The 17,507-nt window shown below is 50.0% G+C and overlaps 1 protein-coding gene across 1 annotated transcript in view; it reads right to left on the bottom strand.

The window, feature by feature from the left end:
• Positions 1–17,319, bottom strand: part of HK1 (hexokinase 1) — a 64,057-nt gene extending 46,738 nt beyond the window's left edge. Inside the window, exon 1 of the mRNA XM_036924009.2 lies at positions 17,042–17,319. Coding sequence (XP_036779904.2) covers positions 17,042–17,311 — 270 coding nt within the window. The 5' untranslated portion in view covers positions 17,312–17,319. The remainder of the gene's footprint in view (positions 1–17,041) is intronic.
• Between the last annotated feature and the right edge of the window lie 188 nt (positions 17,320–17,507).

Here is a 17,507-nt window from a genome sequence, read left to right as displayed (position 1 = left end):
CAGAAACCTGAATCCCACCATCCCCAGAAGGTATGGAGACAGCCGCCCGTGCCCCATACCCAAGGGCTGGGGCTGATGTGAGCACACTTCCAAGGCACTTGATGTACAAAACCAACATGCTCCTCTTTCTAGGTTGCACATTCTCCTCCAAGTTCCCAGGCTCCTAACCTCAGGCCCCCTGGGTTTTCCCTGGTTGTTCTTCCTTCATAGTAACTTCCTATTTATTCTCTCAAAAAGTACTTATTGGACACTGTGGAGAAACTGAAGGTTTCTATGGCCAGGATTCTCACCTGGCCCTGGTCGGCTTGCTCACTACACACATGCGGGCAATATGTTGCTATTGACTCTATATAAAGAGCTCTGCCCAGTGTTCTGAGTGACATGGTGGAATGACCACACAGCTGCAGGACAGCAGAGGCTGGAGTGGTGGCAGCACTGAGGACAGAGACTGAGACGGCTGAGGGGCAGAGAGGCCCAGAGGCAGAGACTGGTTTGCTCTGAGTGGATGGAATTCTAGTGATTGATCTGCCACCGTGGGAACAAAGTTGGGAATAACCCTTTTACCCTAAGAACATTTCACTTTCATTCCTTAGTCTCACTGAATCCATAGTTGAACCTGTCTGGAACTGAAACCCATTGGCAAGACAGACACCTACCCTGTGCCTGGCTCTGGGCTAGAAATCAGTCTTCATGGTCCCGTCCTCATAGAGTTCACCGGAAGTCATCTGTCACCATTCATTCTTTTTGCCACTCCTCAGCTTCAGAAATCCTGATGACCGTGTGCCTGGACTCCTCATTCCTCACAGATTCACTGTAATGGTTTTTCCATCTTTAATCTCTCTTCCTTCCATCTCATCCTCTACACCACCACCACAATCACCTTCTTAAACTGCAGCCCTGGTCAATTCACTCCCCTCTCACAGTCTTGCAATGATACCGCATGCCTGAGGCACCTACGCTCGGCAGGTATGACTCCATGCTCTCTGAACTCTGGCCAAACCACCTCTACCATTCCTGGTAAGTGCCTGGGTTTTCTTACTGAAATGCCCTTCCTTCTCTTCTCAGTTATCCAAACCTCACCTACCCATCAAATGTCACCTCTGCCTGCAGACACGTCTGAGTCCCTCTGGCTGGAGATACCCCTCCCTCAGCACCGATCACTCAGCACAGTAAGCCTGGATACAGCTTTCTGCGCTTGTCACCTCAACAGTGTCTGCTCCACTCACCTCAACCTCCCAGTGCCTTGCATGCAGCATGCACACAGAAGGCTTGCAGTGGCTGCAGAGACAGATTTAGGACCCGGTGAGGCTAAACAGACCTTGATACTGATTTGCTTCTCACAACGGCATCTCATCATGCTCACTTTTCAGGGTGACTGGAAATGTCCTGAGACAAGGACAGAGTCTCCAGTCCTAGGTCATTTCTGCATATTTTGGTCATAGGCAGCCTTCTCATTCTGGTCTCCATGCCGCATCCTCCTCCAGGCCCAGCCCGTCTCCTGACTCGTGGGCAATCATGGAACTGGCAGTTGTCCCGGGTGTCTCTGCAGCCAGAAACAACCCTGGCCCCACCCCTAATCTCTTCTACTGCAACCACCTTTTTCTTTACCCTTCGTCATAAAACAATGTAAAGACGGGCAATCAGAAACCACAAGAGCTGAAATATAAATTGCCAGAATCACAGCACTAGGAAGAGACAGCCTCCACTTTATCCCCAAGACTGGCTCAAAGTCCTTGCCATCATAGCAAGTCTGGTGGGAGGAGGCAGTCTCAATACACTCATGCATGGCACAAGCTGCCAGAGGAGCACACTCAGCTACTCAGGGGCCTGCTGAGTGTGAGCCAGAGGAGGCTTCCTGGAGGGCGATGTCAGAGTGCATCCAGGCACAAGCAAGAGCATATGTAAAGGCCAAAGGCAAGGGAGGATGGCTTGTACAGTGAATTGAAGTAAATTTAATATGTATCAAGCACACAGTGTGAGAAATGAGGCAAGAAAGATGGTCAGGAGCTAAGTCACGCAGGACCTTATAAACCACATAAACAAATTCAGACTTGATCCCAAAGCACGGCAAGCTTCAGGATGACTTCAATCAGGATTCTACAATGAGATTTTTGTTTCAGAAAGATCAAGCTGTCTGCTGGGCAGAAAACAGGTGAGCAGGAGCAGACCATGCAATAATAGGCACATGGCTTCTCTAGCATTTTGGACATGCTTTGACTATTACACTCCTTACTCTACATTATGATTATGTGTACTGACATGTCTGTCTTCTTTGATAACATGTGAGTTTCCAAGGAAAAGAAACATATTGAATAGACCTTTGGAACTCACCCAGTTGCCTGGCACAAAAGAGGAATTCAATTAATGCTGGATGTTAGCATAATACTTATATTATGAACAGTCTATCAAGTGCTTTCACATCCAGTATGCCATTTAATCTTAAAAATGACCCTGTCAGGGAGACATTCTTAATCCCCACTTTACACATACAGAAACTGAAGCTCCAAAAAGCAAAGTGATTAGTTCAGAGCACACTGCTGGGGGAACCAGATCTCATACTTGCAAGCCAAACACTCTCCCTGCCACAACCCCCCATCCCTTGGGGAAGCCAGGTTCCCCTATTCTGTGGAGGGCAGGCCCAAGTAAAGCTGCTGAGGTTTTCCAGATACACGGAAGCTTTGAGAAAAAGCAGTGCTCCCCATAGCTGCACAGTCATCCTGCCCCCTACTCAAGGTACAGCTCAACACAGGGACACTGACCCAGAATTCTGACTTTTCGAGACAGCCAAGCCAAACCCACATACAGCCCAGAAGCTCAAACAAGAAAGCACGCTGGGGGCATAGATGACAACCTGACCCCCAAGCATCTTCAGAGGGAGAGCTTTCCTCCTCGATTCAGGTTCACGGATCACCATGTGGTACAACTTCTCTCAGAAGAGACATGGAAACGGGGCCAAAAAGAAGGTACAACTCAGGGCAGAGCTGGAATCAAACTTGAGGCCTCCTGGATCTCATATGAGTGAGAATAAGGCAGGGCCCTTTCCATTGGTCCTTGGGAGCTCAGGAGGAGCCTTTGAACCAGCATAGATTCTGGGGCCGGGGTTGGTCTGGCCAGGTACCTGCCATGCTGCCCAGCCAGGGAGGCACCTGCAGGGCTCATGAGATCTACACCATGTGGACTGTGGCACTTTAAGCAGCCCAAAGAGCACTGGAGAGAGCACACATGAACTAATTTGCACCTGGCTAAATATTCCCAGGGGCCAGAGTGCCCAGCACCTCACTGAGCACGGGGCCTCCTTCCTCTTGTTGGGACCAGCCCTGCCTGGCAGCTGGCGGGGCTGCCCCTGGCCGCCTGGGAAAGAGGCTGAGAATGGGTGGTGGGTGGAGGGAGGGAGGAAGGAAGGGTGTCAGGAGTACCGCTCCTGCCTGTCGGCTCCAGATGTGGCATGGCTGCACTCGGCGAACACCCGGGCAAGAGCTGCTGTTTCCTGGGGCGGAGCCCAGGAGGGGAAGACGGTGGCCAACGCAGACCTGGGAAAGGCCTGCAGTCAAAGTCTGTGGTCCTTGCAACTTTCCTGTTTCTGTCCCCTTTCCACAGCATCTCCAGATCTTTTCCTTCCCACCACCCCCCTCACACACTCACACTTCCACAAGCCTTCCTCTTCTCTCAGGACACTGCCTTCCTTAACTGCTGCTGCGTTACTGCTCTGGCCAAACTCTGGGGCCCAAAGAATCTTTCCTGTGCTTCCAGCCCCCAGCCCAACATTATGGCGGGGTTCAGGGGTGGGAGCACAGCACAGCACAGCACCTCTTCTGGTGGCTGCAAGCAGCAAGACTCAGCCTTTGGAACGTCTGTCAGAGGCTGCCACAGGACAGAGGCTCCCAGGAGTCCATGATCCGAACCCCCAGGGCCCCTGAATGGTCACTCCTGCACGTGGTGTCTGACACAAGCATGCAGAACTCTGGTCTGCCTAGGAAGGAAACGGGGGAGGTGCCAGAGTCCCAGATACCACACGCAGAGCTGGGTCCTGCAGACTCCGGGTGAGACTGACATGTACCCTTGGCCAGTCTCCAGGGTATCTTTCACCATCCCGGGAAGGGAAGAGCCCCTCTCACAAGGGCAGGAGCAGGCTGGCTGCACCAGGTGGGCACTCATCCCCTAATACTGTGCAAATACATGTTCTGGATTGTCGTTCTTGTGGACGAGGAGGGCTTAGAAGCTCTTAGCAGCTCGAGAAGCTGGAACGCCACAGCAGCAGGAGGAGATGGCAGAACACAGCCTCACCAAGCCTCCCCGGCCCAGAGCCGCCCCACTAGTGAAGGAACCCAGTGACCCCAAACTGGGCTAAACTCAAATATCTGTGCACCTAACCACAGCCCCACCTCCCGCTTCAACAGAACACACAAAACCAATTCAAGACTGGACATGCCCAAGTAAATGGACCAGACCAGCGGGCACTGGTGACCCAGGCATTTTGACCCTGTGGAAGGGGGCACTGCCATGGAAACTTGTCACTCCCTCTCCTCCACTCTCCCATGAGGATCAAGAACAAGTCAGGCAGGTGTGATTGAAGCTGCCCGGCACAGGCTTTTAAAATGAATTTTCCAAGTGAGATGCTTTACTTGCAAAGGAAATCAGGAAGCTGGCAATGAAGGGTTAAGGACTCTTGCTTAAGGGAAGGGCAGAGATTTCAACATCAAATTCACTTCTTTTTCTTAAAGAGACTGACTCAGGAGAGAATATATCCTGGGTGATTAATATTATTTTCAAAATAGCTCACATTAGCAGAGGGCGTTGCCATTTATACACAGGACTTTCACGTACGTTATCCCATTTGGATGCCATAGAAAGAGATGGAATGAGCTCATGGGTGCCAGGCAAGAAGCAGGTACTTAGTATGTTAGTTCTCTTTCTTCCAAGACAAAGACCCAGTGAAGTAGGCAGGAACCACGTCATTATCTCCATTTTATAGTAGAGGAAATTGAGACCCATGACTCACACATAGTCACATGGGTTATTAAGTGGCAACTGGACCTAGATTCCAGGTCTTCTAAACCCTCATTTTAGGTCCCTCCTCACACATTTCCATTCTTTCTCACATGGTGGGAAGAACACGGGGCTGTGGATAAAGAGAACCGGGTTCAAACCCAGAATCTGCCGTTTATTACCTGTGTGACTTTGGACAAGTTACTTAACCCGAATCTTGCTTTTCGCACTTTTAAATGGGGGTAAATAATACACCTCAGAGAGCTACTGGGAGCATTTTAATAATGTGCTAAGTAACATTTATTAATATATGGCCTTAATACAATGTTATGGTAAGCTTAAACATCATTTCCCATCCTACTATCTAAATGACCAAAAGGGAGGCCACCTCCTTCATTCCCCTGTCTACCTCATAATCACATCGAGACTCCTATTACCTTAATACCTAGAGAAATGCATTGATTACCAAATGTTACTGACCCACTTTATAGAAGAGAAAACTAAGGGTAGATGGCCATATGCCTGAAACCATGGCAAATGATTCTGGCAAAATTCCTCTGAAATATTTGTGCTATTTTACTAGGTTTTTTTTTAAACTAATGATAAGTTCTAGTAACAATAAGTAATATACAGTTATTAAAAAAATCAAATACAAAATGCACAAAAGTAAAAGGTATGAGTTCTTTCCCCAACCTTTCCTGAGAAATGGTTTTCCTACCTGAACACTCCTATGTGCACAACTTGTTTTTTTAATTCCATTTTACAAAAATGGAATCATATTATAAGCAGGTTTTCCTTTAAAAGCTTAACTCCTCCTATTTCCTCTGGGAACTGCCTTTAAGATTCACACTAGCAGCCAATGCTTAGATTTCCTCAGAACCCTGCCTGGTTCAATGATGGGACCTGGACAGGGCAATGCAGACACCTGCATTTGATGCAACTTTGCTGTTCTGTAGGTACATCCACAATGAGAGTGTGTTCACAAGGCCTGACCTGTAAAGGCCTCTCTACTGAGCAAAGTACTTGAAAAAGTGCTTAAAGGATCCTGGCTGGAGAAGCAGGGCCGGTGCTCTCACTTCCAATGCCCCAAGAAAAAAATCAGGGGCGGGAGAGGCTCCGCCATTGGCAAAGGGGACTGCTGTTTAGCAAGAGAACCAGGGTGGACGCTAAGTTCCCCAACTCCTGGTCCTGGGCTCCTTCCTCTGCCTCTCACTCAGCCCGGGCCAAGCCAGGCCAGAGGCTCCCTAGGCCAGGGCGCTGCGGGAATGTGGGTGGACTTCATGCCACGGCCCCGCCCAGCTGGGCAGCAGCATGACTGCCTGCAGAAAGCACGCCACTCCAGTGTGACCTTTAGGAGGCCTCGTTCACCCTCCACCCACTACAAGCTGGCAGGTCTGCTCACATCCCCTTTCACACAATCCTGGGAAGGAAGTTCAAAAGCCACAGTGAGCCCAGAGGTCCTGGCAGGATCCTCCCGTCTGCGTGTGTCAGCCCGACCCCGCCTCCGGCCTGCCCGCGGCCCCACCTCACTGCTGCTGTCCTCTCTTGGCAGCAAGGCCCTGAGCAGGAAGGGACTTGGCTAGGAAAGGACACGTTTTTGACCCTGTGGGCTCCCTACAAGAACCACCTACTCCCAGCACCCTCCTGCCTTCCCTCAGACAGCCTGGGGCCCTGACAGAGGTTCTTTGCTCTTAAGGTCCCTCCTCGTAGACCCACTGCCCACTGTCCACTCTGCTTGCTTGACTTGTAAGTGGCCCCTCCATGCCCTGCCTTTTCTTTCTCCCAAGGCCCATCTCCAGACTCACCTCCTCTAAAGGGCATGCCACCATCCTCACCCTACCTATACCAGTTGCCCCTCTCCTCAGCATCCCCTCGGCATCCCCTGGTCTGCCAATGTTCACTATGTAGGAATTAATTTGCCCTGGTGGACGCATCGTAGAGCGAGAATCTTCCTCAGGCACTGCAGCACCACATGAATGGTCTGTGCCTCCAGCTAGACAGTGAGTGTGGGCTGCGCAGGAACATGCCCTCCAAGCCCTTTGTGTCCCCTCCCCAAGCCCTGGGGGTGGCTCCTCAGCTGGGCTGGGTGGCTGCTCTGCTGGAAGGCAGGCCTCTGGTGGTGCCTAGCTCAGGTGGTCACCCTCTTGCCTGAACAGCCCAGCCCTTCTCTAGCACCTCCGCAGAGCCTGCAGCCCTCCCTGAGGAGCAGTGTTCCAGGTGTTCTCCAAATGACCCCACTTTTTCCCACAACAACTGCATCTGGAGGCCAAGGCTCAGAGGGACACAAGAGCCTTACAGATGACCAGGATTCTCGCTCCACTGTTCAAGCCTCCCAGAGACTGCCGAGTACCTGGAAGCCACCAGAGGAAATGCGTTTGGGAATATAAATTCCTCTTTAGAGGATCGGGAGTGAAAGATGTGCGTGCATATCACCAAGTGAAAAAGGATCCCTTCAGCATGTTAAAACACTGGCAGGGGAGTTTCCCTTCCCTGGTCTTTTTCAAGGTTCATAAATAACTCTAAGTGCCTTATACATCATTTTATTTATGCTTCTGAACTGATAGTTCCACTTCAACAAGGCTGGACCAGGCACGAGGGCCTGCTCATACAACACTTCTGTTTACTCACAGTATGTCAGGGGGACAACGGAATCCCCATTCGTGATGAGGAAGCTGAGGTTCTGAGGACTGAGATGTAACAGGGCCATGCTGGGCACTTCTAGCTGCCCTAGTCTACCTGCACACCTGCACGATGGGCGTTATCCACCCCATTTCACACAGGAGGAACCGGGGCTGTGAAATCAAGAGAAAGGCCTGAGCACCCAGCAACGAGCTGGCTCTGGCTTACAGCTCCAAAGGTGCTCCTTCCCTAATTCTCCAGACTACTCCTGCGAGGAGGGCAATGTAAGGCCTTGAGATCATGTTCAAATTCTTCCTAATTACCTTGGTGCCCGCGAACAGGTGCTTCCCGGTGAGAGAGACCAAGCCCTCGCACAGGACAAGAGGGAAGCTGGGAGAACAAAGCCCTGGCACTGACTACCTAAAAATAAAGAAGGTAGCAGGTCGCTCAAGGGGAACACAACAGCCCTGGAATGTAGCAGGACAAGAACAACAGGCTGAATTCTCAGCCTTGCTTGGGCCAGGGCCAGCCTCCAGCCTCCAGCCTCACAGTTCCCAATATCCAGGTACCTCCAGACAAGCGGGAAGAGAGGGTCCGAAGGGCAATTTTGCTCTCACTATACGACAACCAAACCCCAATGCTGTGAGATGCCAACACTGCAGTGGGGCAAGGCCCAGCTAGAATCAGAATACCTCTGGCCTCCTCCGCTATCCTGACTCCCTCTATCACCTTGGTCAAGTCACTTCCATCTCTGTTTTTCCATCAGTAAAACAGCAATAATGAACACTGCCCTCTGGCCCTCACGTTGGTGAGCATAGGAGCTCCACTGCACTCTGGAGTCCTCAGAAGCAGGCTTTCCAGAAACCCAAGGCAGAAAGGCAGAATGTTCTCCAGGACCAGTTTCCTGGCTAAGGGTCTGGCCTCACACCTTCTGTTATCCAGAAAGCTGCACTCCCCCACCATGCCTCACAAGGTGCCTACAGGTGTGTTCTGGGTGATGAACAAGGAAAACATCTGGCATTTCTACAGTTCTGCACATTTTCCAAGTGTTTGCACATCCACTCTCTAATTGGATAAGTGGGCAGATAGTAAGGCAGGATCATTTACCCCATCTAACAGATAAGGAAACTGAGGCCCAGAGCGCTGGATGGCCACCTAACAACAAGGCGCAGGCTGGAGTGATCTGTTAGATAACCTGGATTCCAGCCTCCTGGTCTTCCTGATGAGAAAACCAGGGCCCATGGACCCACAGGAACCCACTCTTTAAATGCAGAGTGCCTCTGTCCAAACTTCTGAGCCATGAAATTCACTGTCTAGCTGAGCACTGTCCAACAGAAATATAACGCAAGCCACAAATATAATTCTAAATTTTCTAGTAGTCACATTTTTAATAGGTGAAACTAATTTTAAATATTTAACCCAATATATCCAAAATACTATTCACACACAGCAATCAATATTTTTTAAATTATTAATGAACTATTACATATATCCTTTTGTCATACAAAGTCTTGAAAATCCTATGTGTATTTTATACTTAATAGCACATCTCAAATCAGACTCTCCACATTTCAAGTGCTTGATAGCCACACATAGCTAGTGGCTACTATTCTGCACTCACACCCCCATTATGGGAGTCTTGGGTGATCTACCAGAATGCCACTGCAGAACACTGCTTTGGAGAGCCCTGGACCACAGTCCTGCCTCTGCATGCAAGGTGAGCTGCCCACAGTATCAGACAGACCGTGTGTCCTTCTCCCAGCCCTACTGTTTTCTGGCCACCAAGATCATGTCAATTTCACTTCCTGAGTCTCACCTGCTCCATATGTAAGAGGCAGGAAGAAATACCTACATCCCAGCTTGCTGGAAGGACTCAACTAAATCAAGCATGTAAACAGAAGAAATTTGCAACGGTGACATGGTGTCTTTCTTACAGTGGTGGCCGCCATGGGGGTCCTACTCCACTTACCCCGGCCCACCCAGAGAGGGCCCTGGAAGGCACCAGAGAAATGAAGTCAGACTGAATAACAGGGTGGAAGGCAAATCCCATGTGCTAATCAATCAAGGAAATCAGCAGCTTACAGTCTGGCCAGGCAGAGGCTGGGAGAGAATGCAGAACAATCTCTAGCAGTAGGGAGCATTAGGGGGTTCTCACAAGTTAAGCAAAGCCCTCCCAGGTCCTCTTTTAAAATGTAAACAAGGACTGGGGAGGGAAAACCAGTGGAAACAGTACACATGGAAAATTTTGAAAAAGTGGTAAAATCCATAACATTTCACTGTAAATGACTTTATGGGCAAATTTCCCTCCCAATAGAGACAGTGGGTTGACCGTGAGCAGCTGTAAGGGTCAGGGGAGGAGGTAGGGATGGGTGGCCAGTGTGCTGGTGCTGGACACAGGAGTCAGGGGAATATGCAGGGCCTGTGCCCAGCTCGCCCCTCCTCCCAGCTCTTTCCTGCCTGGATCTGTTCCGCTAAACAGCAAAAAAAGAGAGCTGGTTGGGTGTGGTATGGCGGAAGAACTAGGGTTTGTGAGTCCAGGGACCTGGTAGTATTCCCATCCCTAGCACTTATGAGCTGTGTGGTCAAAGCAAGTCACTTCACTGAGACCACTTGGGGGTCTCAGTTTCCTCATTTCTAAATGGAATGATGCCTTCCTCAAGGTGGATAAAAGCACGGGCTCTAACCTCAATCCCAGTCCTACACAGATACCCAAGAGAAATGAAAGCATATGTGCACACAGGAAAAACAGGTACACAAGTGTTAGAAACAGCTCCAAAAAAAGTGGAAATAACCCAAATGTCTATCAACTCACAAGTGCATAAACATAATGTGGTATATTGATACAACTGAATATTACTCAGCAATAAAAAGGAATGAAGCAATGATACATAGAACAGCATACATGAAACTTGAATACAATATGCTAAGTGAAAGAAACCAGACACAAAGGCCATGTATTCTACAATTCCATTTATATGAAATGCCCAGAAGCAGCAAATCCATTAAAAAAAAAACAGATTAGTAGATGCCAGGGACTGGGAGAAGAGAAGAATAGGGAATGACTGCTTAACGGGGCTTCTTTTTGGGGTGATGAAAATGTTCTGGAATTAGACGGTGGTGATGGCTGCACAACCTTGGGAATGTATGAGAAATCAATGCATTGTACTCTTTAAAATGGTATTCTACTATGTGAATTATATCTCAATTTAAAAAAAAGCAGTGACTCTGCCATTGGATTTGATGGGTCTGAGTGCTGGCTTTTCTGTTTACTGAGCCTCAAGGTTCTCATCCAAAAGTGTAGATCATAGTAGTTCCCACGTTACAGGGTGTTACGGAGATGTAATTCCTTTAGCACAGTACTTAGCAATAAATGCAACAGGCACTGAATGTTGGCTTCCACAAGCATTAATACTGATGATTAAATAAGATCTGTGTTAGGAAAAACACAGGCCCCTGGTAGGCATTCAATCCATCCTTCCCTCGAAGGCACCCTCAAGGTCTCAGTGTGTGCAAGCCATAAGCAAGCCTGGAATCAGATGAACAGGATCTAATTTATCTGCCTGGCCAAGAGAAGGCAGATTCTGTTTGCAAGGAATGGGCTGCAGACTTCACACTTCAGTTTTCTACCATGGGAGCACAACCTGCCATTCCTTTTTAGGGAACACAGTCTGAGAGGCTGCTGGCCTGAGTTTTCTCTAAGAGGGCTGGGCACGTTTAAGTTACTGATAAACCTGCCCTCCCCAGCTGGGTCCACCCAGGACGAGGGAGGGTGTTAGGCCAAAAGCACACTTGTGTTTTAATTCCCAGAAAAGTTTAACGGATTCACATAAAACACAAGGGGCCACAGAGAACCTTCCTGAGCCTTTCCCTGCATCTATCTACTCCCCCTCCTCTGTACTGCGCAAATGTTTCAGCAGGATGGGGCCGGCACTGCTCACAATGAGAGCTGTCAACTTCACTCAGTAATTTGCAACAAGAGCTCTGCCTGATAAAGTACACTAGGAAATGGCTAATTTTAAAATAAACTCAAATGCTATAATGTGAATGGAAATGACTGGGAAGAAATAGACTCTTTTAAACTTATTTTAAAATGTTAAAAGTTTGACTGTACCCAGGGCTGGCGTGGAACTACAGGAATCTGTACAAACTTCTGAAGGGAGTGTGAACTGGCAAGACCGCGGAGGATGGCAATTGGAAAAATCTTGAAAACGGGAAAATGGACACCCTCCTCCACCTAGCGATTGCAGCCTTAGATACACAGCTTGCAGCCAAGAGAAACTTGAATGTGTACCTGAAGAGCTGCAAATAAGAGGGATCAGAGCGGTACTAAAAATTACAAACCCAAATGCCCATCAAAGAGCAGATAAATTAACTGTGGTGTATTTACACAACGTAAGGGCACACAGCAGTTTAAACTGCTGAAATTAAGATGTATGCATCAATGTGGAAAAGCCCCAAATATAAATTGTTGAGCTAAAAGAAGCAAGTGGCAGGACACGAACAGCATAGCACTACTTACACAGTTAAAACCATATAAAGTAACACTATATGCTGTTTATAGATACATGATATATATGAAAAGTATCAAAACATGCATGGGAATGAATGATAAACACTAAATTCAGGACAGAGGTCACCTCTGGAAGGGCGGGACTAAGGACTGCATGGAAGGGGTTCCACAGTTGTGTCTATCATGGAATTGTGATTGTGTCTGTTACATCTTAAGCCGAGCGGTGGATGCAAAGGTCTTTGTTGTGTTAACCTCAGTATTTTGTATGCACCTCAAATGTTCCATAATAAAAAAATTAACTTGTCTGTATTGATTTGTAAGGGAGAGAAATACAGATTCCAGGTTAAGCCATTAAAATCAACAAAGAAGTTTTTCTCCCAGAAGAAATAATCAGAGGGAATAAGAATAACTCCCTAGATCCCATTCCAGATTTTAAGACCTTGAGAAAGTCACTTATCTGCTTGGGGCCTCCAGTCTCTGTTCTAAATGGGGAAGAAAACCTCTGCCTTCTGTCCTGCAGTCAGCAAGGCATCCAGGGCAGGCAGTGCTCCAAGGGAGAGGGAGCTGCCCTGGGACACTCAGGATAAAACTTACTGTCCTGACAATCACACTGAGGTTTTGAAAGATCAACTGAAGCAAACAGACACATGCATGTTAGCATGTTAGTATACTTGTGTGTATTGTTACACATATATGCTCACAACACACACAATTGATACCTGATATGGTACCCATAAAATGTTTCCTGACGCTTAGAGATAACATTTTTTACTCTCCCTTACAAATTTCTAAGAATAATATTCCTATTTGTACATCCATAGCCTGGATTTAAGCAATTCCTAAATTAGTGATTTCCCACCCAAGACCTAACCATTGGCTCCTATATGCTCTAGTAGCATTCTATGCTTTGTACTTATAGGTACTTATAAGCAAATAATTACTTATGATCCATGAGAATACAGACCATTTCCACGAGGTTTATGGCTATCACCTCAGCCTAGCACACTACTCTGCACATAATAAAGGACTCAAACATTTTTCTGAAGAAATGATTGAGTTCCCATGATCAGATCTGATTGTAAAAGTCCTCAAATCAATAGCAGGTGCCGGCAGTCTAGCCATGAACTGACTCCTGGATGCTGAAGTGCATGGCTGCCTCCCTCTCCCCAGGACCAGCCCAGCACCTCCTCAGGCACGCTCAGAGCAGACTCCAGTGGCTTATTCTACCAGGCAGAAATCCCGGACTGCCAACACACGGACATGGCTCCAGTCATGCCAAATTAGTCTTTTAACTGAAAGCTGCCCAGGCCTTCTCCAGGAAACAGCAGGAGCGTGGGAGGCCAGTGCAGCACGGCCAGATGTGAAAGTCCCTCATACCCACCCGCTTTCCCAGTTTATTCCCTCATGACAGTCCCAAATTATCAAACCGAATGAAGTGTAGGGGGAGAATTCCTAAGAACATTCAAGGCAGAGGAGACAGGGATTACGAAATGAAGATTCATGAAGGAGTGAGGCTCTTTCTGGATATCTGTATAACACCAGATCAAAAGATGGATGAATAGTTATCAATTTCTAACTCTTGGCTCTCCAACCCCTGACCAATAAGGGCATTTATTAAATGCTTTTGTACTTGGGCCACATGGGCTCCGAGGAAATAAACCTTGGTAGCCCTTTAACTGCTAAGCCCTTCCTGGGCCAAAGACTCCTGGGTTCCAAGTTAGACAAATCACACATTTGTTCACCTGCCAGTGGGGATTGCTTAGGGCCATGGGGATCCCAATTAGGGACAATCCACTGGTGTTTGCTCACCATTATGACAACCTTGGAGGAAAGGAAGTCTGGTCTTTCTTTAGAGGCCAAGTTCCAACCTTGCTAGACCCATCTGCCTCCCCTAAATACACAGAGCACTAGTAATCCTTCACCCTCCTCCAGGCTCCCAGTGACTAAACCAAATGGAAGAAGCAAGCAAGAGGAGAGGCATGTTGAAAGTTACTTGGAGGTCAAAGGAATTAGCAGACGTCTGGGATTCTGATGAATGGAATCTTTCACAAGCACACACGTGCCTCCTTTTCCGCCTAAAAGCACTAGACGGATGAATGGAAAATAAATGTTTTGTATTTACTTCAGCCTAATGGTAGGACTCCCTTTTCACAGCACTCAGTAACCAATATTATGCAGACAGAATCTGTAAAATGGGGCTCCATGTGGGGAAGCCAGACACTTGGCCTGTCTCAACCCAACATATGTTCATGAGGTTCAATTACTGATATGTTTCATACTAATGAGAAACGATACCTTTTTCACAACCAGTTTTGTATCCTGAGCAATCCCAAAAACCTTCCCTGGCCCCAACTCCATCTTCCCTCCTCCTATCCCAGGCCAGAGGCTAAGAAGATGGGTGAGGGTTAGTGGGGGTGCCAGGGTTGTCTGCAGAGCCCCAGAAGCTGCTTAGGACTGGTGGGCTGAATAATCATGACTGCCTACACTGGCAGGGTCAGGTGGGGGGACTGTCCTCATTGGATCCCTGTCAGGTGGCAGGTAGGGCCCATATCCTGCAGGAAGAATGGGGTACCCAGCCTTTTCCACAGTAAGTGGTGGGTAGGAAGGGCTAGTCTCTTAACAAGTGCTGAGTCCCGGGAGAGCAGATGCATCACCCAGCATCCACACAGGCAGCAGGGGAAAGCTGACTAGATCCCCAGAACAAGTGCCCGCTATGTGCTCAGGAGGCCCCAAAGCTTCCTCGGGACCACACCCACAATGGCAGTGCCACACAGCTCATCACACAGGCCAAGGCAATCCCCTGGCAGGAATCCTCATACCCGTCCCCCCACCCCCCACAATATAGAAAGCAGCATAAAAAGTCCAAACGCCATCTTGTTTTTAACACTCTCCTTGACAAGTAGTATATCTGGTAGAAGCTTTGGCCTCAAGACCCTCCTGCGGCAAGATTCTGAGGCCCGGGGAGGGCAAGGAGGAAATGTCAGAATCCCAGTTTCAGAGGAGGAAGGGATATGAGGATGAATTGATTCAGAAGTCACACACTTGGATGCCTACAGGAGCCCGGAGGAAAGAATGTAAGTCAGGCCGCCACAGGGAGTGGAGGACTCCAGGGCCACACTAGAAATTGCATACCTGATAAAACAGGTCCCACTGAGTGCAGTCCTAACTGCAACCCAACTCAGCCCCTGGAGGCCACACAGCAGGTGGTGGCTGTGGATGCTGGCGGCTTACAAGGTCATCCAGGTCCCCCCACTCCCACCCCGCAGTCTGCTGCCTTGAGCTACAGAGGCCACCGTGTACACAGACTGGGTAGTGAACTCATCCATGCCTGAAATTCCCCACTTTGAAACGGGAAGAACCACAGAGATACACCATTGAAAAAACTCGTGAAACACACATGTTGGCACACACAGCTCCCCAAGCTCAGTGGCCAGAAGGAACCTGAAAGGTGCTCCATGGGAGTGAACATGAGTCCCAAGGTTTGGCAACTCAAGCATCACTTTTATAGCCGTGAGGGACAGTGGCAGATTCCCAGGCCCATCTCCTAACATCCCAACTCAGCACAGGATCCACGACCCATGCAGCATCCCCAGGGCCTTTGTCTTAGCACCTCCTCCTCAGCTGACTTCCAGGAAGAGCACTGGTCAAATTCCCAGTGGAGGGAGGTGGAGACCGCCCTGGCTGGGCCTCTAATTCACTGGGTGACCTTGATGAGGTCACTGCCGTCAGCAGACCTGTTTCCCCTTGTGCCAGAGGAGGGGGTTGTCTTAAGTGGATAGAAAGGAGATGAACATCCTGTGGCTTTCGAGGCAGAAAATCCAACCTATCGCTCCTGCCTATCACCTGTAGGTAGCACTCCCTCGTTTGAACTCCAAAGTCAGGTTGACTTGCTCATCCATCCCAGCTTACCCCAGGGATGTCACCTATGTGGAGTGGGAGGTCAGGAGCTTGTGCCAGGCCTGGCATTGATGAAATAGGTGCCTTTCCCTACAGCCTAGCCTGTTTCTTCATGCCCTTCAGACCTGCCAACCGACAGTATTTTATGCTAGACAGATGTCAAAGCCAAGCAACACATCAGGGGAGATCCAGGTGCAAGTACACACATGCCACAGGCATACATGTCAAGGCCTCCATTCGACTCAAAGACCAGCCTCTTACTTGAGCTCCTAGGGCTGGCTGGAAATTACAGCTTAAGGGAACGGTCACGTAGAGGTATAAAAAAATTCCATTCAGACATGCTGCTCCAGACCTGAGGCCGATGAGCAAAGTTCCCGGTGGCCTCCGCGCCCCACCCGGTTCCCGGAAGCCTGGCGAGTCACCCCATCCTCCGATTAAGGAGCAGCCACACAGCTGGGAGAACCGGGGAGACGGCTTCTCCCGGGCACCAGACGCCCTCTGCCAGGAACCCCAAATATGGGATGCCTGGCCTCCAGCCAGCACCCCCGCCTGCTGCGTGCACACCTCCCAGCATCTCTATAATCACTCCTCCGCCCACAGCGCTCGGACCCTTCCAAACAGGCCCTGCGGATTAGCCCACAGGCCCCCACACATCCACCTCCCCGCATAGCCCGGAGGCCCATCTGACATCAACAGCCCATTTCAAGGACACTGCAGCAAGTAGCCCAGTCTCGAGGGTCTTCCCCCCACCCCGCCCTGAAAACACACACATACACACATACACACACACCACACACACACACCACACCACACCACACCACACCACACACACACACACACACACACACACACACTCTCCTCGGGTGAATCAATGGGCGAAGCCTGCCGCACTGTCCTACAGTCCGACCAATGCGGGCCTGGTGGAGAGCTGGGCTGGGCGCGCAGGATGGAGGCGGCGGCGGCGGCGAGCGGATGCCAGAACGCAACGCTGGAGGCAAAGCGGCGTGCGCAGCGCAGGCGGGGGCTCACCTTTTTGACTTGGTCATCCTTCAGCTCGGTGAAGTAATAGGCCAGGAGCTGCGCGGCGATCATGCTGGCGGCGGAGGAGCGGGACCGGCGTGGGTGCTCCGCAGCCTGGGAGAGCAGTGGTCCTCGGGCGGCTGCTCGCCGGCTCCTCCTCCTCCTCCCGCGGCCCCTCCCCCACGGCCTGGGAGGCGGTGGCTCGCGCGCTCCCCGACTCCGCGAGCCCGTCGCCAGGAGGGTGGCAGCCGCCAGCCAGCCCACCTCCTCGGCGCCCATTGGCTGCCGCCCGCCTCTGCAGCTCTAGGCGGTGGCGTCCGGGCCGGGGAGGGGTGGCGCGGCGACCGCTCCCTTCCGCGCCGGAAAGGGGGCGGGCGACGCTGCGAAATCCCCCACGGCCCGGCATCTCCCTGCACGTCTCCCACGTAGGGAGCCACGCGCGAACGGGCGGCTCTGTCGGGGGCGCAGGGTTGCG

The sequence above is a fragment of the Manis pentadactyla genome, chromosome 8 (assembly GCF_030020395.1).
Source record: "Manis pentadactyla isolate mManPen7 chromosome 8, mManPen7.hap1, whole genome shotgun sequence".
Lineage (NCBI taxonomy): Eukaryota > Metazoa > Chordata > Mammalia > Pholidota > Manidae > Manis > Manis pentadactyla.
The sequence above is the reverse complement of the archived record's forward strand: the minus strand, read 5'-3'. Positions and strand labels throughout refer to the sequence as shown.